The sequence below is a fragment of the Strix aluco genome, chromosome 1, assembly GCF_031877795.1.
Source record: "Strix aluco isolate bStrAlu1 chromosome 1, bStrAlu1.hap1, whole genome shotgun sequence".
Classification (NCBI taxonomy): Eukaryota; Metazoa; Chordata; class Aves; order Strigiformes; family Strigidae; genus Strix; species Strix aluco.
In genome coordinates, this window is record NC_133931.1 from 118829023 (window position 1) to 118853003 (window position 23981).

At 36.8% G+C, this 23981-nt stretch overlaps 1 protein-coding gene across 16 annotated transcripts in view; it reads left to right on the plus strand.

Moving 5' to 3' along the window:
* The window catches only part of PARD3 (par-3 family cell polarity regulator), a 457172-nt gene that overhangs the window by 192837 nt on the left and 240354 nt on the right, over nucleotides 1–23981 (plus strand). For 11 of the 16 annotated variants that reach the window (XR_012624146.1, XM_074832438.1, XM_074832496.1 and 8 more), the window contains exon 5: nucleotides 6041–6172. The exons of the other annotated variants lie outside the window; for them this stretch is intronic. Coding sequence is in view for 10 of the 11 variants with exons in the window: in XM_074832438.1 (XP_074688539.1) it covers nucleotides 6041–6172 (132 nt within the window). In the remaining variant the exon portion in view is untranslated. The remainder of the gene's footprint in view (nucleotides 1–6040; nucleotides 6173–23981) is intronic. 16 annotated transcript variants of the gene reach the window in all.

Below are 23981 nucleotides of genomic sequence, written 5' to 3' on the forward strand. Positions count from 1 at the left end.
TAGTTTCTAAGTATAGTGTGTAGAGGAATCAGAACTGTAGCTTCATGACATTTTAAGTTAACTGGTTCATTTATTTTTCTTTACAATGAAACCATGGAAAGCCATGCCTTTTTAGTTAAGACGCTTACATAAATAAAATCCAGCTTCTAAATTATAATTACAGAATTATATGTTATTTGGGTTGTTTTGCATTATCTCCTGGGAGGTTTATTATGAGATTAATAAGTAAGGAGTGACTGGTAGAAGCAGCTTCTTTCCTGTCCCTCAGTTTGAGAAATAACAATACGGTACTGCCTGGTAATTTCTGCTTTGCATGTATACTTGCAGAGATCATGACATTTTTGATTTTTCCGTTGTAAATGAGAGATCAGTGGAATGTTTTGGATAGGCAGTCTCATGTTTTTTTAGTTTACTCTTAATTTAGCCGATATTCTTTGACACTAAATACTTACCTATAACACTGCATGCACTGAAAACTGTCCGTTCATGATGGCCCCTAGTTACTGCTGTTTTTTTAACGTCAGGCCTTGCTTGTCAATCAAAGGGTACATGGAATATATGAATTGGAATTGGACAACTCTGGAAATTTCTCAGCATAGGGTGATAGAACTTAAGCAGAACACTGGCTTTTCAGTTGCCTTTTTTCTCGTTGGCATCTAATGAGCTATTGTTGATGCATAATACATTAATTCCATTCATGGAACTATAGAGGGGGTCATTTCTGAAGATGAGTCTTTCTGAAAACATCAGAATGACTACAGAGTGGTCATTCTTCTCATCTATTTTCATCATAAATAGGGCATGCAGTTCTTTATTAGACTATTAGATTTGGATCTTCTGCATCCTAAAACAGTTGCTGTAAGTGAATCATGTTCCAAGTCAGAGCTGAGAGGAGGCACAAAGCTGCGATAATTCTTTAATGTGGGAGTCCTCTTTTACTTTGAGATCAAAGGTTGCTGATATTGGGTGACAGGAACCGGTTCTTTCTTACCTGCTGTCTAAAATGGCTAGGCTGTATCTGGATTATTATATCTCCTGGGGTCATGTTCTTCAATACACCTCAAAAAACCAAACTTTGAAACTAAACTGTAGAATGATAAAGTAAACTGAATCTACTGAGAGGAAAAAGAAGCTTGCCCAAGCAGTAGTGTCAGTTTCTTAAGATATATGGGTATTTATAAAGAGTGACCGATACAATTTAGTTTTGAGGTAAACTGTTGAAATTGGTACAATTTGTTGTTAAAAAGCGGCTGATGGATACAGAGAACAGTTCCAAATCTGTCCTCTTTGTAAGAAGTTTTTTTTTTTTTTTTTACAGGGAATTTCTGTTCTTTCAATACATCTATTGGGTTAATTAATTTCCCATATGTAATTTATTTTCCCTGTAAAGTAGACATTATTTATGCAGCCTACAGTTGGTCTTATCCCTCATTTGTTTGTCTAAGGTCCAGTATAAAAAAAAAAAAAAAAAACAAACCACAAAAAACCAACCTAACAAAAAATTCCAGGAATCGTTTACTAGCCCTTTAGACAGCATGGAAAATGGATATGTAAGTATATTACTGCATTTATAAACAGATGTTTACATCAGACTCTATATGAATGTTTTGTTAGTTACAGCTTTTAGCATCCTGTCTGAGAGTGACACCATACTGTTTAGAGACTAACATAGACATAGTGGAGCATAAAAAGAAAGAAGAGTAGCCTTTATAGTGATTCAACAACAATTAATACACTTGCAGACATGAATTTGTCCAAAGTCTGCCAAATGAAATTACAACCTCAAAAGATTAAACAAAGTCTCATCTCTCATCAACTATCTCAGTCTGAGTCCATCACAAGCAATCAAACTGAAGCAAGCAAGAAGCCTTTCCCAAAGTGCAGTGTACAGGAAAAAAGAATGGATAGCAAAAAAAAGTCAGTGCCCACTATGGTCTCTCTTAGTGAAGTTCCTAAATGAGAGGTGGGCAATTTGCTGTAGAAATAATTAACTGAATACTCGGTTTTAATTTTTGATTTTCTTTACAGAGAATTAGGTTGAAGAGATCTTCAGTCTGTTTTACTCCCGTTGTATTGCTACCTTGTATTAAAAAAAACCACCACATCAAAATTTGGCACACTTTACATTAGCCATACAGGAGGTCAAAACAAAGGGAAAAAAACAACTTCACTATTTGGAAAGTGGCCTAGTGGCAAATGAGATAACAGACGTGGAACTGTCACCATACCATGTGGAGGACGTACTGGTTGGGTTAGTGATGCTGGGAGTCCATAGGGGTACAACTGCAGGTTAAAATCACAAGTGAGTTTATGCCCTGACAGCTAGCACTTGAAGTACACAGATCATGCTAATGCATTATTTCATCTACAAGCTGCAGAGTCTTTGATGAGGAGCTTGTTGTGTATTGCAAATCATCTGAAATTAAAAGTACAGCAAAATTGCTTCATTTTTCCTGTCCCGTTTCACCCAACCTTCCAGAAAAGCCCCGCAGGGACATCACGCTGAACTGAAGTGTTAGATTATGTGTCCTCATTAAAAATACTGCAAAATGCTGCTGTTAAGTGTAGTGGTAATATTGTGATTTGGCAGTTTTAGTGTTATATTGATCAATTTCCATTTCAAACATGATAAAGCTGACATGGCCCATGGTCCCCACAGATGTTTGGGAAAGAAACTTTTTTTAAAAAAAATTAGGGCATTTAATTGTAACTGATGATGCATGTCAGTCCTGGTCCCAGGAGGGCTTACAGCTGCAGCTCCAGAAGAAATGACAATTCCCTGTGTGACCCTGATGGCTTCTGTACCATGAAATTTTTTCTTTATGGTATTAAAGTTAAAAGCGACATATACCTTTTCCAGTCAGATGTTGGGAGCATATGTTCTAGTGCTAGATCATGCTCAATAGAAGTAAAGTTTTTCTGGGTTAACATTTGCATATTCTACAAAAAACCCCAACCCAATATATATATATTTTAAATGGCAAACAACATTGCAGCAGGTCCAGTCTCTAAGCTGCAGCGATGTGTTTTTCACCTCCACCTCTACAGTTTATCACCACTGCTATCTTTGAATTAGATCTGGCAGTAGCAGTAATGGAGATCCCTGCACAGATGGGGTTCCAGGTAGCCAGCAGCATCTTACAGTTTTGTTGTGTAGCTGTCTGCGAGAAGGACTGCGTCCAGTAGTTTTAAAAGTGCTGGTGTGTCTGCCTCTGGTCTAGCTTAGTGCTTGCGCCAGTGCTGTCACTTGTGGGGTATAGGGATAGCTGTTTGCCAAAAAGCAATGATGAAGAAAGCAGTGGAGGACTTGTCTATGGCCTGTTGTTTTTCTAATGTTTCACTGTTTGGCTAAAACCAACGACTCTGTGTGTAACTGCAACACTGGTAAGGTATTTTATTCCACTCTAATAATAGCGCTATTTTGAGCCTCTGAGCAGCACTGAGAAACACAAGAAGTTACAAGAAATGTACAGTTGAAGAGGTGGCTCTTTACCATTCCAGCTTTTACTTCTGCTGTCAGAAAAATTGCTGAGTGACTTTGATGCCTTCTGTATAAAATGAACTGGTATAGGTTTTAGCAAGAGAAAGGCAATCTTCTACAGAAGTAAAACTCTTTGCAGAATTTTTGGCTTTCCTATAGATGCACCAAACAGCGGCCTAATTTAATCTCTTAGTTTAGATAATTTCTCTTACATTGTGTGCTGTGGTGTTTAAGACTTTTTACAGCATGGAGTTCTAGTATAAACTCTTAAGCAATAAGTCTGTCCTGCATGATATAGATCAGAGACTTCATGTTTGAATGATTGAAGAACACCACATCCCTTGATGAACTTTTTCTTCCTTCTCTCTTGTTCCTGCAAAACACTCCTATGCATGGGTAATGGGTGCTGTGTGGAGAGAGATTTTTATGTAACGTGGATAAAAATGTCTTTTTAAAAAGTTTATACTGAACATTGTAAACATGAATCAATAAAAAATGGAATTATCTATAAAGTACAGAAATACAGAAAACATTACATAGGAAGAAATTTCTATTCAGACTAGGTGATGGTCTGTCGGATAGTGAGTTATTAGATGACAATAACTCATGCACTGACTGTATGGGGGCTTGTCTTTTGTTATTTCTTTGTCAGATTTTGATTTTGTTGTTATACCTTCCCACCACTTTGAATAAGAAAAATTGTTGGTTTGGCAGTGGAAACTGTGCCACCTCTGTCACCAGAAAAGAAGAATTGAATAAGAGAAGCAACAGGAAAAAATCAATTTGTACACACCGTTCCCTGGCTTTTATGGCTCTGCTAAGGGACAGTTATACAAAGCAGTGACTGACTTCTACTGTCTCTTTCTGAACAAGAGATTGAGGAAGTTTCTAGTTTGCTGTGTGGTTAACCACACTGGAAAACCAGATCTTTTTTTTTAGTTGCTGAAACATGCAAAGTTCTTATTTGTGGCAGGGTGAACTAATTTATGATGGTGATTTGTTAGGCTGGTTACTTGTGCAGACATTTTTACAAGGTTATCTTGTGCTGGTTGAATTCAAACTTCAATGTCTTGAAATGGAAGACTTACACTACAAAGTCTCTTTCAAGAAAAGAAGTTGTCATCAATTAAGAAAGCTTAACTTTGATATGTCTGGGAAAAGACGGTTCTTGCACAGAAAGCTTTTGAAAACTGTGCTACATACCACGGTTATACTGAGACCTGAATTTCCTAGCAAAGTCTGTCATACATTTACAAGAAATAAGTTGTGAAGGACAATTATAAGGGAATTGATGCTACAGTTCATATTTTAGAATAGTGGACTAATACTGTGCCAGGCCAAAGAAATATCAATACAGTAAATAGGGAAAAGATATACTCATGCTGATAAATGAAGTATTGATTTAAGAAAGGGTCAATAATCAGCTGCATGCTGTAAATAAAAACAAAATAGTTTTTAGCTGCAAATGTGCACTGGTGTTTATTTTTTTAGAGATTTTCGAGATTCCTAAAAGCAGTAGATTTGCAAAATATATAGGACTACAATCCTATTTTAAAAATAGATACGCTTTCTAAATTATCTGCTTTGGCATGAAGATAGACAAACACTGACTGGAAAAAACTCTGCTTCTGAAGGAAGGATACTTATAGTAATCCTCTTTTGTAAAGCTAAGCAGAATTTCAGTTCCACATATTATTTCAGTTGGAGAGAACCAGCCTACATAAGTTATCAGTAATTCATTGACTTTGGGCTAAGGGTAGCTCACATCTTTAAGGATCTTCCTCTGTGTTTTTATTAGCTTTTAGTAATCAGACTGGGTGAGGACTAGTCATCTTTAGAAGCTGAAGAATTTGTACAGCTTGTGGGAAAGATGTGTAGACAAACTCATCAATTAAAAAGAAAAAAAAACCCTTTTTTTTTTTTTTAATCACTCAGTGGTTTAAATGTATCTCCATCAGCACAATCTCCATCTGCTGCTGTTTTACAAATGTGACTGTATTTGTATACCTTTAGGCAAACCAAGCAAAACATTATTATGTGGAATAATAAATTCAAGTTTTGAACTCTATAGCATGCCATTCTGGTCTAAAGGATAGTACCTGGAACAGTGAGATAGCTTTGATTGTAAAACTGATTCCATACAGAGACTTGGGAAAATTATATAGTGGCCTTAGCTGTCACTGGATGGACTGTTGTATGGTATACTTGTTTTTGGCGAGAATAAAACTAAGCAGCATGGTGCTCTGAAAGCCTTGCTGTGTATGTACTTGGGAAGTCTGTGCACTAGAGGTTTGATGTTGGAACAGAGTAGTAGTGAAGCACAAGTGGGTGCAGGAGCTACAGATCCACTGAAGGCTTTAGTTGGGCTTCACTGGTGTTAAGGAAGGGGAGCTCTTGCAAATTGAATGGCCGGGCAATTGTGTTGTCCTTGGGTCTAGCCAGGCCTGCGTTCTCCTTTGTCAAGTCTTCCTTTTGTATTCGTTTAATAACCAGCTGCATTGTTAATGTGCAAGGACTGGTTGTTTTTTATAAGACACTTTTTTGTTTCTTTTAAACTAGAAAGATGAAAACTACAGAAGCCTACCACGAGATACTAGTAGCTGGTCTAACCAGTTTCAGAGAGACAATGCTCGTTCATCGTTAAGTGCCAGTCATCCCATGGTGGACAAGTGGCTGGAGAGGCAAGAACAGGTAATATATATGTGTGTATATATATTACTTTATCAATCTAATCTTAATGCTACTCCAAGCTATTACAAAGAAGTGTATTCTGATGTGATATAGGCTCTCTAAGCATGATAGAAGCATTAGCAGCGTGCTGACTAAATTTGTATGGGTTTCCTTCTGCTTACAAAAAAACTGCATTAAGACTGAAATGGACAGCTGCAAATTATTTCATTTTTGAGTCATAAACACATTTATAAAGTATGTTCTTCACAACTGATACACACAGGGTTATTTTAATTAGAGAGTATAATTTTGATAAACATTTTGCTGTCAAAAGCTAATAATATTACTACGGAATAGCCCAATGTGGGTCAGTTTTGGCATTGCATGTTTAAATGCTTGCTATTCTTAACATTGTAAAATATATTAATTATAAATTCAAAGACAGTGTTATTGTATTTATTTAGTGTACATTTATACTGCTTTTGATCTTAGTTTTTTTTTGATACACCAAGTAATTCCAACTTGGGTTTTTTTATTAATAAGCTGGTAGTCATAGACGTTTAAAAATCTGAAATTAAAATTATCTAGCAGTCACTGTATGTATCTGTATGTGTCTGAAATTTTCCAAGAAGTATCTTCAAATGTATAAAGAAAATGCATCTTTACTATGGAGACTGGAAATATAACAGGAAGCCCATATGTTGAATAGTGCATGTGTAGGATTATTACCTCATTTTTCTTCTTTATACAATGTGACATGAAAAAATTGAGCTTTTGCATTGTACATAAATGCACAGATTCTGTATTTTACAACAATAGGGCATAAAACAAGAATTTGCTTTATACAGAGGAGCTTCAAAAATGAAATTTGCCATTTGACACAGACCAAGTTTCTTGTGAATGCCTTGTGAATAGAGGGGAAGGTTTAGAGTCCAATACTGGGCTGGTGTCCTGGGACTGGTCTCCTTCACCCACAAATCCCATACAAATATTTGAAGTCCAGCATTGCCAAATCCTAGGACATTCTGAACATTCTTTATTTATTTTTAGTTTAAAAGGAGCTTAAGTAATATCACAGACTATAAAAACCTAAAAAACCCCTGAGTGTGAGCTAGTAGCTATTTTTGTATCTTGTAATTAGCTATAGATTCATTTAAAATTACATGTTTTATGAAAAAAAATTTGTCTTTGGTCTTTGTATGTTTTCCTCTGCACATTTAATAATAGTGGTAGTTCCATTACTGTTTTCCTCTCAAAAGATGTAGAGTTAGTGCAGATGATTTTAGCTGCTGTCTCCGTATCTGCCTGTGTTGAAATGGAAAGTTGGTGCCCAGATTCGAAGGTATCTCCTGTGATGGTTCTGTTTGTTTGATGTTTTCGAGGCATATGTTCATGCGTCATTAGATTTTCACCATGGCAGTTAATGAAACTGTTGTTTTAGCAAAAGAAGTTGGATTAGGAATCTTAGTAGTCATCATCATATAATATGTTGGGTACATTAATATTTTAATATATGATGTTTTATATTAATTCTTGTGCTGATTTTGATCTCTGAACAGCTTAACTAGTTTAATTTATTCATCAATTAGGTAAATAATTGGGCACTAGTGGTAGCCTGGAAGCATATTTGTTACCTGAGTTACCTGGTTGAAATCTGAAGTTGCAAATATTATGTTTCTTCTGAGCAAGTTTTTTGTTTTTGTTTGTTTATGCTGGTGGGTTTTTTTTAGAGAGAAGGTTCTTCTATGAATGTGTTAATGAATCTGTGTGTACCTGGAAGACCAGGATCCTTTCTTATCAGCAGGAAAAATTAATTAGCCTGAAACCTGTGTAACAGGGTGTGCACAGGAGAAGAAAGCCAGTAGTGAGCGTGGGATGCAAGCAGAGCTCTGCAGAGAGAGGGAGGGAAGGGCCTGGCAGGGATGAAGTAGCTGCAGACGGAGATACTCTTCTACTCTCTTTTGGGTTTTAAACGCTTAATATCTTTTTCAGTATCCTCTGTGGGCTTTTTGTTTCCCACTGGTTAAGCCTTTCACTTCTGTGAAGAAAATAGTGATGAGGTTGCTATTTGGCATAATCAATTAATTTAGCAACTTCCAGTCCTGATCCTGTGTGCTCGACAGAGCTGTGGAGGGGCTGGAGCGGTCTGCACGCCCTGCCAGGGTGTGCATGAAAAGTAGCAGACAGCAAGTCTGGCACCAAGGGTAAGGCAGTGACAGTGCCAAGACACCTCCAGGGCAGAACCCATTACAGATACCCAGGGTAATAATAGGCATGGTCTAACCTGCCTTTATGGCTCTTTAGAGAAAATAGTAGTAAACACTGGATTCATCTTGCAGACTCCAGAGGCTTGCTGTTGGATGAAGGCATGAATTGAGTTACTTCTCTCAAAGCTTGCCTCATCTCATCCTTTTGAATATAAGGCAAAAAAAAAAAAATTTCAGGATTGTCTTTGTCAGCTTCTAATGCACATGAACATTTACTGGAATTGTGCTTTGAGGAGTGAAAGTGTGATGTGCCAAAGAAGTGCAATTATTCTTCCGTGGACAACACCTCATTTCCTATAAACAGAACTATGGAGCAAACTGTAATTCTGCAGCATCACAGCCTGTTCTGCAGATGAAATTGCAAGAGACCTCATTCCTTGGAAATTGTTATAAGCTGCTGTAGCAGAGGGACTAAGAAGGGCACAGAATTGGATATGTTCAAGTAGTTGTTACAGAAATAGTTCTGTAAATTTACCTAGGTTTTAGTGCCTAAAAATGGAGAAATGCATGAAGGCCATCAAAATTCCTGGAAGTAATTGCTTTTGCTCCTATCTATTGTGCCTTACTAGGGCTCTGCTAAATTACAGTGATATATCAGAGAAATTGAAAAGATGAATTCTGCTTTCTGAGTCCTTTAAGGTATTCTCATTGTATATGCTGGTTAGCTGTATCTGCCTAAGGATTGTTCCCAGTTACTACCAGAGCCCTCTGGTTGTCCACAGGGCAAATGATCTGTGTATTTCTCAGAAAGCTGGGTATTTCTCAAGCCTATGAAGTAAGTTATGTGAAACTTTGTACCAAAGAATCATTTCACCACTATAAAGCCAAAAATCCAAATACAGTTTCAAAATACAGTTACAAGGTTAAGGATTGAATTTTTTCCTCTTTCACTCAATTATTTCATTAATTCTCTCCTACAGATTGTCAAGTACTAGGAACAAAATTTGCAATCTTTAATTTAATTCTGAAATATCTTAAAAAAAGAAAAAGTTGGTTTTTGTTCTTCACCTTGCCCTCCATAGCACTTCCCCCCCCCCAGCAACCAAACTTTGAGGAATAGTTGAAAAATCTTATTTCCTCTGAAATGTATTCATATATATGGTAATGTCACTTTTATTTGAGAAATCTTTTTTCCCCTCAGTTCACCTCAAGACTTGCTCAGACCCTGATCAAATCTGGACTCATGCTGTTTCGTACCATGGAGACATGAAAAGGGAACGCATGAAAGAGTTAAACTTTTCCCCAATTCCTTAAGTTTAAGTACACAAAAAGCTTCTCTCAGGTGGTCGTTTTAGTTTCATTAGCCAAATATTGGAACTGGCAGCAATGAAGACATCTTGAACTGAAATAGTATATATTCCTTGCTCTGCTCGTGAGGCCTGTTTGGCAGAAGGATTAGGAGCACCTGGCTGTGCTGTGTGCTGGGAAGGGGTGTGAAAGCAGCAGGAGAGGGAAATCCTACAGCGTCCCTGCCTAATTATGAAGTGGTTGATCAGATTTGCACATACAATGAGACTGGTTCAATTAAAACTATATGTAAATCTATATATTTATGTGTATTTGTATTTGGTATGTATCTGTATTTGTCAGTGCATGAAAGCAAGATAGGAGATGGAGTAAAATTTCATGGTTATTACTGAAGAACAGGTCTGATTCCTACAATCCCAGTAGCTTTCTAGGATCTGGCAAAAGCCAGAGATTAAAGCAAGTCAAATGTATTCTGAAATGGGAAGAGAAGTTGATTACTGCTGCTGTCTTCTTGAGCAGAAATGTGCTGTACGGAACACATCCTGTAAGTTATTCTTGTTCATGACATCTGTCCATAGTAATCTGTAAAGCTCCTCTGGTTCCTTTTTCAACAATATCAGACGTGCAAATAGCATATGGTCTTGTATCTCCAGCTGTAGAGTACCTGTCTTCAGCTTGTATTTTCAGCAAAATAAGGGCTGCTTTTAATATGAATGAATATACTCTCTTGAAACATTTGGATGCTCAAAATTAGTGCGTTTCAGCACTGTCAGTTGAAAAAAATAATCAGAGCTTCAGAGGTAGGTTGGTGAATTTAAACCACTAGTTTCCTGTGGATTCTCATGCTCCAGTTTACCCATGTTGTCAAATTTTTCATTTAACAACAAAAACCTGCTTCTATTTTATGCCTTAACGTAAGACTAGAAGGCAGAAATGCAGCTCGTTTGTTTAGTTCTGAATGTTGATAGTGGTATAGCTAATGTATATAAATATTTTTCTTTTCACTAGTGTATCTCTTTTGTGTTTCTCCTTGCCAACAGGTGTATTTCGGCTTTTGTTTCTAGGTTTTATTATGACTAACTACAGTGGAAAGGTCTGCAACTTCTGTGTTTCATGGCCTGGAGATGGGGAGGCTCAGGGAGGGGAGGCTCTTATCTCAAACTCCTCACATGTAGAGGTTGAAACTGCAGTAAAATTTATGGTCATTAGTAAGGACTTGTGCTTTAAGATTTGGAAAAAGGATTAGCTAGGCTTCAGTTGGAGGTATCATTTTTAACTGGTTATCCATTACTCTGTACAGTACCAAGATAGAATCTCATTGCTTTCCTGTCATGCACTTTATAATTTGTCTCTTGTGATAACAACCTTAATGAACATAGAACCATGACAGCATAATAAATTATAAAATACAAAGATGGTTTTAAAGCTTGTCATATTCCTTGTAAAGGATTTCTGTCACAGAGACAGAGATGTCCATATGTTTGAAGCTCTAGGCCTAATGCAGAGGCCTATCTCTTTTTTGGGACTTCTTCAGTGGTTGGTCCCGTATGAAAGGTGGGGTGTATACGGGTGTAGCCAGGAGGCTCTCCAGGGTTTGTGAAACCAGAAAGGACTCCTCTGAGGCTGATCATGGGAGGAAAAAGTGTTACCAGCTAGTGAACAAGGCCATGGCTCATGTGATTTTCTTGTTTCTGCAGGTAGGGATATAGGACATAGCTAAGAAAGGCATGGCTTGGCACCTGACTTAGTATTAAATAATTTGCCATAGCTATAAGTATGGGCAGGTAGAAGCAGTGACTGCGTTGGTAGAGGATTCGCTTAAGGTTTATGCTAGTCAAAGAGCTGACTGGAAGACCTCAAGGTGCCGCTGCAAGAGTTCAGACTCCCCAGTCCCATATCCACTTGCAAATTCAGCTTCTTTTGCTACCTGAGGTGGATTCTTGGCGATGTGATCACACTGGCTTCCAGCTGATGGGGTTGTCAACACCCCAAGTGCTACAGCAATTGTTTCTTCTTCCTTTTGTACTGTGAAGAAGGTGAAAGGCTTGATTTGGCCCAAGAATATTTTCTCGATGCTGCTGGTAATTAGGTATTGACTGCTCCCTTTATTTCTTTATATTGGCAAAATGTTAACTCCTTCAGCTCAGGAACTCAAATGCTGAGATGAAATACAAGGTATAAAGTGCTGGCTTGACCCTCCACTCAGCAGGAAGAGGGGAAGTTGTATCTAAGCAGGGGCAGTGGTTGCATCTGACTCTGAAACAGCCAAATGCCCTGTCTGGCTGCCGGAAGAGCACGCTGACACCTTGGAGCTGTTACTAAACACAAGTGTGATAATATTTTTCTTTTTTTTTCCTTCTTCTTTGACTAATCATACCTATGGAATATTTTTGTATATGTAATATGGTCAAAATTATTACATAATGACTTCCCACAAGAGTGTAGTGGTATAGGGGTATCACTGATCTGTATGTGGCCACAATTAAGTGATTATTCTGTAGACTTGTTTCAGTGTTTTCCCTGAGTTGCATTTATTATTATTATATTAGAAAACAATACTATGCAAAGTGAGTTCCAAAATGAGAAACCTGTATTTAGGTGTTTATAACATGAGTATCTACATAAAAATATCCAAACTCCCATTGTGTAGAGTCTAGATCTGCATCAAGTTGAGGCATGTGTGAACTCAGCTGGGTTGCTTCCAGGCTGGACCCCGCCAAGCTGCTTCCAGCAGCTGAGGCTCTGGTGGTGGTTAGGTGCCCAGTTCCCACAGACATCTTGATCTGGGAGACTTGTTGAAGCTGGTTCTGTATTACATGTCAGAATGCCTAAAAAGGGGCATGGGAGGGTAAAACAAGCTCCTGTGATGGGTATGTAAGTTCTCTATTTCTGTACTTATGATTTCTGCTTTTAAGGTTAACATTTTTACCACAGTTTTCTGTAGTGAGAATCAGAATCATAGGCCTTGTTTAAATCTGACTTTGAACTTAATTGGCTTCAGATCCAGATTTCTAAATCTAAACATAATTTCCATATTTAAAAGCTATTTGACTTCAGGTCCTAACTTCATCTATTTCTGATTTTTATGTAGACTCTAATTCTTACCCCCTAGAAGAGTTGTCATGTCTTCTGAATTCAGAAGAATGTCTGTATTCTTCTGTATAAATCTTAGATATGAATATACTAATAGATGTATTTATTAAATATTCTCTAAACATTTGTGTACAATCACAGAGACGGAGAAGAAGTCCTGAAGAGACTTATCTTTATGCTGCGTACATCAGTATGTACAGAGACAGAACCAAATTTCAAACTACAGTATTACTTTTAAGAAAATATGAACATGGAGTTAGAAGTCTGTGCACTTTTATGCAAAATGGACATTTGTGGACATGACCTTAATTGTATATTTTGGAAAGAGATTCTTCTTCTTACTCTTCTTGGAGTCATGAACGGATTTGAAGTTGTTTTTCAGTGCTGAGGGTTTCAGTTTACATGAGGTAGGAGGTTGGAATAAACAGCTTTATTGCTTGGGGACAGCTGTAGTGGTGATGCTTTTATAAACAATGTTCATGCTGACATCTATCTTGTTCTCCTTTGAAAAATAATCTGTCATTTCATACTGTGTATTAAATAGGTGAGACAGTTTGGGGCCTGAAGTCTACTTTCAGTTATATGCTGCTGTGTACATATGAATTCAGTGGCAGAATGTAGCTCTATATGTGTGCACTATTAAAAAAAACCCAAAAAACCAAAATGAAAACCAACCAAAAAACCCCCAAAACCAAACCAAAACCAGAAAAGGCAATTTTACAAAAATACTCATAGGTTTTAATTATTATAGAAGAATACATGCATCGTGTTCAGGTGTATATCCTCACACTGAAACACTCTTACTCTCGTAGATGTGTGTACACATACACATAAGTAGGCAGATGGACTGCACTGAAATTTAAGGAATCATACAACAGCCCAGACTGGAAGAGACTTGGTCATCTGGTCCAACCTTCTGTGGGAAAGAGAACCTAGATGAGATAACCTAGCACTCTGTCCAATCCTATCTTGAAAACCCCCAGTGGTGGGGACTCTACCACATCCCTGGGGTGGTTGTGCCAGTGATTGATTCTTCTTATTATTAAAAAAAAATAATTCTTTCTTATATCAAGATGTAACCTCTCCTGTTGCAACTTGTACCTGTAGCCCCTTGTCTTCTCCATGTGGCTGCTTGTGAAGCAAGAGCCTCTATCCTCTTTGTAGCCACCCTTTAAGTACTGGAAAACTGTGGTGAGTCTCCCCCTGAGCCTTCTTTTCTCCAGGGAGGAAAGTCTGAACTCCTTCACTCTTTTCTCACAGTGCAGACCTACTCTGTTCTGCAAAATCTTTCTGAAGAGTGTTGGCACGTGAAGGGCATTTTCAGACTTGCTAGTAACTGTACGCTGTTGTTTTCCTGCCCTTTTGGACCAAACTATTTAAATAATCCTGTTGGTATGGTAGTTAATGGTAATAAAGTTATGATACCAGAGATATAAGTAACACGCTCTTAAATTACATGGAGATGCTCTAAGGAGCTTTAAGTATATTATTGCTGTTAGTTTTCTGACTATTTTCTAAATATTTTGCAGAACAGTATTGTCTCTGGCTTTTTTGACTGCTGTCTGTCCAGGGTAGCAGGTCAGATAAGGACATCTGAAAATCTCTTACTGGGCCTGGAAAAGTGTTTCATCTAAAGGATGTCTCAGGTCTTCCTTTTCTTCTTTTAAGAACTTGTTTTCTTTCTTCATGCTGTGAAAGAGGTTTGTCTGCTCATATGTTTACTTTTTAGTCCAGGCATATATAATGTATTCCAACTAGTTGTTTATAATAGAAATGCTCTCGCTATTTTCATAATGTGCTTGTTGCTGCTACCACGCCGTGTCCTCAGAAGCCCTGGTGGGAACGTGGTGTGTGTTAGTACCACGCAGCCCTGCTCGTGGTGCTGATGGTTGGTGGTGCCTCAGCCTCCCTGCGTGGGCTCCGCTCAGCCCTGCCTGTGTGGGCAAGAGCATGGGGGCAAGGTGGTGGCCCCGTGATGGCAGCACGAGCAATACTGAGCAGGAGCTGCAATTACGGCGTGTCAGAGTAATGCAGAAGTGAAGTACATTAGTAAAATTAAAAATTGTCCTTATTCCCTCGGTGGGTAATACAGTTAATGAAAATAGATCTAACCAAATTAAGATAATTTATTTCATCAGTTTACAGCACTGTAAAACTTTTCAGGGCAGTATAGCCCTTCCGTACAAACCTGAAATAGATGCAGTTCCACTATTCACTTCAAAGACCACAAAGGTTAAAAGTTTTAAGTGTATTAAAGCAATTCTGTTAATTGTGTCTATAGAGGATTCTCCCTTGCCCTTGGTATTCTTAATTTAAAATTCACATTATGCTCGTTCTGCATTCTAGCCTTTTAACCAAAGCGTAAATATGTAAGTGATTACTTGTATCTTTGAGGCTTAAAAAGAAATTCTGCATTTTTTTTTTTTTCAGAAGGTGGTACTGGTAGTCCATGGTATTGATATTTTACCTTTTTCCTTTCTGTTTCATGTTGTTCTCATTTCCTCTGCCCTACCTTCCTCTTCTTCCTGTGTATCTGCTTTGTGGTTTACAATACAGGTTTCTAGAGGAAAGCAACCCATTCCTTGGAAAGAAACAGGTGCCATCTCTATACCCCATCTCTCCCCAAATCCTTTCTCTGTTTTATTTTCTGGAGTCTTGATGTTGTCCTTTTTTATGTTCTATCAGAAAAACACCATTCAACAACCCAAATACTCCTTTTTTTTTTTTTTTTTTTATTCTTCCTTTTGAATTATAAGAAAACCCAAGATTGATAATTTGCTTGGTTTTGTTGCCAAGCCAAGCTTTTATAATTCTGCATTAAAAGTCAGTCTAGACTTAGCTTAAGCTTCACATTAACTTAATTTTCAGCTAACTTAATTTGCATTGTAGAATTTGCTTGACTTGAAATGGAAAAATAAGTGCCTTTTTTTTTTAATAGTCTGATTTTCTTCCTGGTGCGATTTGTCTTCTAAATGGCTTATGCTATTTATTTTAATATATTTATATTATTCATATTATGTTATTTATGTTATTAATTTGTAGTGGAAGTAGTTGTCCTTCCTACAATAAAATAGAACAGCTTACCTGGACAGGAACATGGATGTGAAGGCTCTTCACTTCTCACTGTAGTTTTTAGGTGACGTTCAGGTAAATCACTGCTGAGTCATGCAAGTCAGTTAATTCCAAACAGAACAGAAATAAAGTCAGAGTGGTTATTTTGGGCAAGGGATAAAGGGTTACACCTGAGTGGGAAACTTATCTATCTAATTTATTCAATAATAACAGGATGATTTTTATACTTTTTTCTTTCTGTGAAGTATTAATTATGAGGAAGATGCTTTCAGAAAAGTTTGTCCTTTCTGTTGTGGAAGTGATAGTTAATTTATCTTCCATTGATGGAAATAGGAAAGGTGCTTATTCTCTAAAATCTTGTGTGGACAGGTCATTTTAATGACATGGTTGCACTTTGCTGTAAAGGGGAATGGTACTGTGTAAGTTAGAGTTAATAATTGAGTTATGTGGAAGTAATTTGTCTGGGCTTTTGTTTTATTTTGGGTTTTAAATTTAATCTCAATTTTATTGCTTAAGTATGAGCATTTAATTATTGAATGTAGTACTCTTTGGCTGTATTAAGTGGTTATTGTAATTTATAGGATACTTTGAGAAATGTCATAATTCCTCATGAATTGACACAGCAAGATTTAGTGAGTGCAGCAACTGAGTGAATGGAATTACATAATATGACCTAGTTGATGTGATATACCGTAAGATTTGAATTTATTTCATCAGTATAACTGGACAAAAAAATAAGATAATAGACCAGCCTTGCCAATCCATTTTACTGACTGATTTGAAAATAATTCCATTTTAAAATTATCTTGAAACTACTTGGAGTTGCATATGAAATGGTCAACCTAGATAGTTTCCAGGGCTGGGGAGGGGAGCGAGCTGGAAGAATAGGAATTTGCTTGGTTAGGAAACCAGGATGTCCGAAAAAGTTATTTAAAATATCTATATATGTCAGTTGCAAAACAGAAGAAATAACAATCCCTTTCTTCCTTTCTAAAAAAAAAAAAAAAAATTATTTGATTTGATTTAATAAATAATTAAAAGTGTTTTCATAAGACCCAACAACTAACTGCCTTGTGGCACTGATAATGGTTTTTGCTGAATCCCTGTGCCAAAGAAACAAAACTGATTTGCAACTGATGCAGTTCCTGTGGTTGAGGGAGGTTCCATGCTCGGGATACACAGTATTTAAGCAAAAGCAGGACAACTAGTGTTTCCATGAAGAAGCAATCTGTTGGAAACATGTGAAGCAAGTGGCACTACAAATATTACTGAATTAAAGATTTTCTGTAATATGCTGCTGAAAGATTTTACTTTTGAAATAAATATTGCTTTTAAGTTTTGATCTCTTGTATGTGATATTTTAAGAATTAAAATTGTTGCCCAGATTCCATATTAAGGTATCACTCACTTTCATGCCAGCTGCATGTGAGTACTTTAACTTCATTTGGATTGAAATTTTTTATGCTGCTTTTACAGCCCAGAGATGACTACGAATTTGAGCAAAATCAGTTGGCTATTTTTATTGTAGCACATTTTCCATTTAAAATACTGTTTTCATAGTTTAAAAATTAATGTTAAGAGCAGTATACATATACAAATATTTCCAAAATGAAAAAAAAAAAAAAAGAAAAAAAATATTATTCTTCAGGCTGTATAATGCAAGCATTTTTACAGACTGTGGAGTAAACACCCAAGGAGCGAGGTATCCAGTATGAGCAAAACCTCTGGTCCTCTTAGTATTTCTTCAGAATACTAGGCAGGAAGCCAGTGTTCAATCGCTTTGTATCAAAGCTTAATTTCCTCTTCCTTTTGGATACCCTCATTTGTCTTCAAAAATCCTTACTTTCCTAATGTGTAGGGATTCATGATTGCTTATAATTTCAACCCATTTATCCAAAGCACAGACTAAATTAAATGTCCCAAAAGAAAGCAGTCATATCTGTGAGCATCTCTATTTAAAATTATTGGAAGTTACATTGAATATTCCATCACACCATTTTTATTTATCTTGATTTTCTAGGCAATAATTGTTACAACAAAGCACAGATTTCATAAAGCAGGCCCATCAGTATTTCTTCCTTGTAGTTACACTTCATCACTATAAATAGCTTTCTCTTCGTGAAGACTCTTTTAACTCATCCTCTCATCAGAACTGACGGATTTTGTGTGTGATTTGAAGGTCAGTGAAATTGGTCTCTGTGCAAAAGAAGCACCTTATAATATTATACTTCAGTAGGATAGTGTGTATCACAGCATTCTTGGTAGGTGAAATTAATGGGGCTCAAGGACTCCGACATTTTTTCCCTAAATTGACAGATGACTTACTGAAAAGCTGAAGATTGGGTAGGAGGCACTTCAGCTCCATACTGGTATGTCAGGGGACAGCAGAAAATACTGGGACGTAGGCTGGAAAAAGTGTAGAAAAAACCCCAAATAAATAATTATATCTGAATCTAGGTGAACCCATATTCGCAACACAGTTCCCTGATGACTTTTCTCATTTTACAGCTACTTGTGTCTGATACACTTTGTGCAGGTAAATATAAAAGGGAGGCACAGTTGAAAAGGAGTTGTGCCCTCCCCTGGTGGGCCCTGGGGGTTTGAGCACGTTGGTGTCAGGCATGCTTTGACTTGTCTTACTTGAAAGTCAAACCTCAGAAACCTTGGGTGAATTCAGAGCAGTGCCTGCATCTGCAGCATACAGCTGGGACTCTGTTTTGGGGTGGTGGGAGTTATTTGGAAACCGCCTCTGGGGCTGCTTCAGCAGGGCAGGTGGCAGCTGCTGGAGCTCTCCTGTCTTGCGCTGGCTGGAAGCTGACCCGTGTCCTGGCGAGAAGTGATAGATACCTTGCTGGGTCATCCGAGTTTGGAGCCTCTACAAAAGACAAAATTTATTTGATTCATGACAGTATCTCTCTGTTTGCCAGTTAACGTACAGCAAACTTTCTTGTTATTTTTATAGTTCAGCATTCTTCCTGCTCATCCATAGATACGTTAGAGTTAAATGAAGTACATTTCTGTTCTAGTTTATATACTAGAAATATAGAATACTTCATTAACTACTCACTTTTAGGAGCAGTATGTTAAAGTGCTGTCATTGATGACAGACACTCAAACATTCATATATGTGTGTATCTATACATTTAAATGTATCCATACATAATTTGTAAAACTTGCTTTATGACAGATGTTTTTCTTGTAACTGTTTTTTAAATACATTTGTGTTGTGGAGTTCTCAGTCACCTTCCTGATATTATGATTATCCTGATAACCTCACTAATTGCTTTAGAGGAGAGAGTGCCCAGTGTAAACTTCTTGCATACTGAAGGAGGTAGTAAAGAAATGTAATTTTCTTTTATTTGAATTTGACTTTGTTTTTTAACCCAAAAAAGCAGTAGTCTTTATGGTTATATATCTACAGCTAGCCTGCAATTACGGTGATGGCATAAGATGCTGGGTTTGTTCAATCATGTGTAGCAGTATCAATTCATTTAACAATCTGGTAAATTAGTCTTAACTAATGCATTTTAAATGAACTACTAATAATTATTCATTTCAAGTTCTGATTTTAAGAAGATCTTTCAGGAAAGACTGAACTTCAAGCTTATAGGCACTACACATCAGTTTCTCAGTTTTCAAATCCTGGATTATTTTTCTTTCCCTGTTCAGACCAATGGTCTGAACTGAGATAGCTTTTAGGTAATTGTGGTGATTGAAATCAAGGAGACCCTAAATAAAATTGGAGGTCAGCAAAGCTATTAGCATGGCAGAGTTTAACAGTGCAGAATCTGGGAAGCACAGTCTTGCTTCCATTCAGAGTGAGAAGCTTGTGTATCGTTTCAAGAAGGAATGTTTCAGAAATGCTCAGTCCTGTAGTATTATAAATCTGTAAATGAATTCTGCAAGTCACCTCTCTTATCTCCTTTACACAGTTAACTTTTTTTTTTTATCTGAAGACATTAATTTCACAGTGTTGGATAGTTTAATTTTCTTCCCTTCTTTTTTAGTAGACTGGCAGTGCAGATATCACTGTCTCTGACACGCCATTTTTTCTCTGTACAATACGGTGTATTTTGTGGCTCTAGTGCAGCAGTAGACTGGCCCAGAAATCACAATCTGGGATTATTGTCTTTGTGTATCCTCAAGGAGTAATATTTTAAAGTCACTGCATCTGTTGGTACTTAAGAGCATGATTTCTACTTTTTATTTTTGCCAGTTTTTACCATCTGTGTGTCTGTCTTTTGGCTCCTTGATTTAATTTTTCAGTTTAATTTCTCAGTTGCACTGGGATTTCTTTCTCTTTCTCACACATGCTCTTTTTGACTCATCCATGAACTTATATTAAAAAAAAAAAAGAAATTATTTACAGCAGTTGCATAGTAAAATTCTTGGCCTTCACAATTTGGATTTTTTTAATGATATCTTTTTATCGAATCTCTTCTAGTAAATGCTCGCCATTTTTGGAAGTGAAATAACTTTTATTAGACTTTAAGTTTTAAAAAATTAGTTTGGATTAAATTGAAGCATTTTGGCGGGAAAAGCTAGCTTGGTCACATTAAACACATTCTAGTCTTTCATACTCATTTAGTTTTTAATGCCCAAGAGGGAACAATTTTCTTGAGAAATCTGTGTTATAATCATAAACAGACATAATTCAGTAATTTTCTCATGAAACATTGGCTGAAGTTTTGGCAGTAACGACTTGAAACTCACACAGGCAGGAACATTTTTGTTTAAATTCCAAGAAAAATACTAATGAAATTTATTAAAACAGAAACAAAATATACATACAGCGTGTTACAGACTGTTTTCAATAAAAAGGATTTATCTTCATCAACTGCATGTCTCATGAATTCAGGCATGTTCTAGCATTTCAGGAATGTTCTGATAGTTCTTGAGTCATTTTCTCTGCTTATCCATGAGAAGTTTTTTACAAAAAATTACATTATGTAAATAAATTTTTAATGTATGAGGGTAACTGTGTAGCACATCTATCAAATATTTTGCTTCTGTATGTGTTTGTGAATATTGAAAAGTCAACTGCTGCTCTGATCTTTTCCTTGACATATGTATTTTGCTTCTCACTTAAAATATAATGCGTTCCTTAAGGTCGAATTTAATGGCTTTTTAAAAACCAAGCTGGTTTATTTTTAGCCTCTTTCAAATATTTTGCAACTGCGGATTTTAAAGTTTATTTTTACCTTCTGGTGTACTTGATTGCTCATAGTTGATTTTCAAACCAGAATATGGACCTGCTTCCTTTTTGATCTTTTTTTTTCTCTGGTTTCTAATGAATATTTTGCATAGTGGTGCACAAAACAATGAGTAAGAGTTACATTAAAATACCATCACTAGCAGGTAGGAACATGTTCCCTTTGGGATATGTGGCTCCTATAATCTATAGTACCCTTTCTGTTTGTGTGGGCTGCTTTGAATTATTTCTCTTAACAATGCTGTACACTGCCAAAAGACCAAAAGAAGTACTCTGTTCACTTGAGAAAGCATTTTCTGAAAGGAAGCATTGCTGTGGAATTAGTCCTATTCTGTCTACATATGTATATAGTTTTTCCTAAATACACTCTGTAACCATCTTTTACTATGTTACGAAACTGGGAGAACATGGTGGTTTTTCATGAAGTGATTTGAGCTTTCGTTCCCACTTGATTCCTGTTGTGTTTTACTGAAAACTTGTTGTTTTGGAGGAAGAGGAGTGTTAGTGTCTTTTAAATTCTCAGTTAAAAAAACTTAGTGGGGTTTTCCTAATAGAGATTCAAACAGACACTATCTGAGTGGCACCGGGAATGATTTAAACTCCATTTTTCAAAATCTTTCTAAAATATTTCAAAATTTTCCAAAATTGTCCCAGGCTCTAAGGACTTTATTACTTCCAGGTTTAACTTCCTGATTTCCTGACAAATATTCTGTTCCTGTAAGAAAAGGGGAAAGCTGAGTGAGCAAACCAGAATTTTCCAGTGTACTGTGAGACGTGTACTTCATTACAACACTCTAGTAACATCTATGCTGGAATAGAATTCATTTAGAGTTGATAATATGTGATCAAGAGACCATTTGTTTTCCCGTGGCTTGAATCTTTAAAAGTTGGGAGTATAAATTAAGAATATGTTTTCAGTTGGGAGTATAACTTAAGAATAAAAAGTAGGATGCTTACACTACTACCGTTTGTTGTCCATGGGGCTACTTAGAAAGTGCTGGTGAAAATAATAGTCTCTGCTGTCTTTTTTTCTTGCCTTCCACATGGAAAGCAAGTTGTTCTCATATTCTCATGAGATGGAGCTGTAATAGCATGTGTTGGTCTTTCCATAGTGTCTGTTTACTTTGGGCTAAGAGAATTCAAGCAGTGTTAAGAGAAGGGGATTCGAAGTGCAATGATGAGAGCAATCCATCTGTTTCCAGTAGCATCCTCTCTGAACTAGAGCCTTGCTCCTACCTTGAATCTGACTGTCTAAGTCTAAGGATAACCCGTATTTGAATGCCAGACACTCAGTTGTCCTTTACTATATATTTTAAAAGGCTTGTGGGAAGCTAGATGTAAACTTTGATGTTGGATAGTTTCCCAGCTGACTGGTACATTGAATTCACTGAGAATAGGAAAGGCTGGTTCAATTCATTTCCATCCCTTGTATCTCAGTCATTTTCTGCAACGACGCAGAAGGATTGATTACCATAGCAACAGTGTTTTAGCTTGTACTACTGTGAATGTGGTTAATGATAATAGAATTATCTAGTAATTTTAAATCCTGTTACATTATTAGGTCATCTGAACCATCCTTTTGCTATGTATTGAGTTATTCCCTGTAGCCTACCTTGTAGTTCTTTGTCCATGCTGCTTTTACATGTATTGAGCAGTGGGGATTCTGCTTCTTCCCTTGGGAGACTTTCACAATCTGATGTATCACTCCATTAAGGATTTTCTTCTGATATTTAGCCTCATTTCACCTACTTTCTCCTAGCTACGTGGATCTGTACCCCGTGGAAGTTCTGTTCTGATCTTCTTCCCTATCCAGCATTTGCAATTAATCCTTCTTCTGTACCTTCATCAGAATATAACAGTTTAGTATTTGTGCATTTCAGGATTTTCTTACAGGAAAAAGCAGGTTTCTAAACCATCATCTCTTCTTCTTCTTGACTACCTCATTTTGATAGGAAAGTGCCTAGTACTCAAAATACTATTTAGATGACCCAAACTGCATAGACAAAGAACTTCCAACTTTCCAGTGCTTAAATATGTTTGATTCGCATATGCACCACTAGATTGCTGGTTCTTATGCATGCATCTGATGTCTATAGTAGTGTGTGGTGAGTGGGAAGATGTAGTTTTTTTCTCATAAAGCTCAAGAGGTATTCCTTAACCCTTGCCACAAATCAGCAGAATTAACCTCTCAGTCTGTTCTTCTTCTATGCCCAGTCTAAATGCAGATGGGCATAGGTATCTCTGCTGTCCTCCACATATACAGGTTGCACACTTTATCCTCTCTTGTGGTTTACCATGTTTCTAAATCCCTTCTACCTACATTGTTTTTCCACCATGAAGAGAAATAATTTCCAGTCATGTCCAAAGAGACATACAAGTGAAAATGCAGTTGTCCTGCTTTACTTCAGGCATTGCACAGTCTGTACTATGTGTGGGCTGGCTAGACCAGGAATTGGTTTAAAACAGGCAAAATAAAGTACGTTTACATTTAGTGAGGCCATGGATTACCTGAAGAAATATTACATCATTGTCATAGTCTGTGGCTGTTTTCTCAAAAGTTGTTGTGGATTTGGTAAATAAGACATCTTTCCAGTAATCTCTTGTTCTCACAGCTACTTATCTTTTTGACTAATTTTCTTCATTAATATTTGATGTCATACAGTTGCCCATTTCTTTTGTTTTTATTCATCTACAATATAAATAAGTACATATTACATTAATACTCATCCATACTACACCAAGAGGGCAGAAGACTGGGAATTGCCATTTGAAATTACTTTTAGAGATAAATTTGCTGAAAAAAAAAATAGATGATGAAGTATATTAAGGTTATATTCTAAGGCATATATTGAGATATATTAAATCTACCTCAGTATTATCATTGACTAATTCTTTAACTTGTGGTGATTTTTGCTGGGATTTTTTTGAGAGGTGGTGT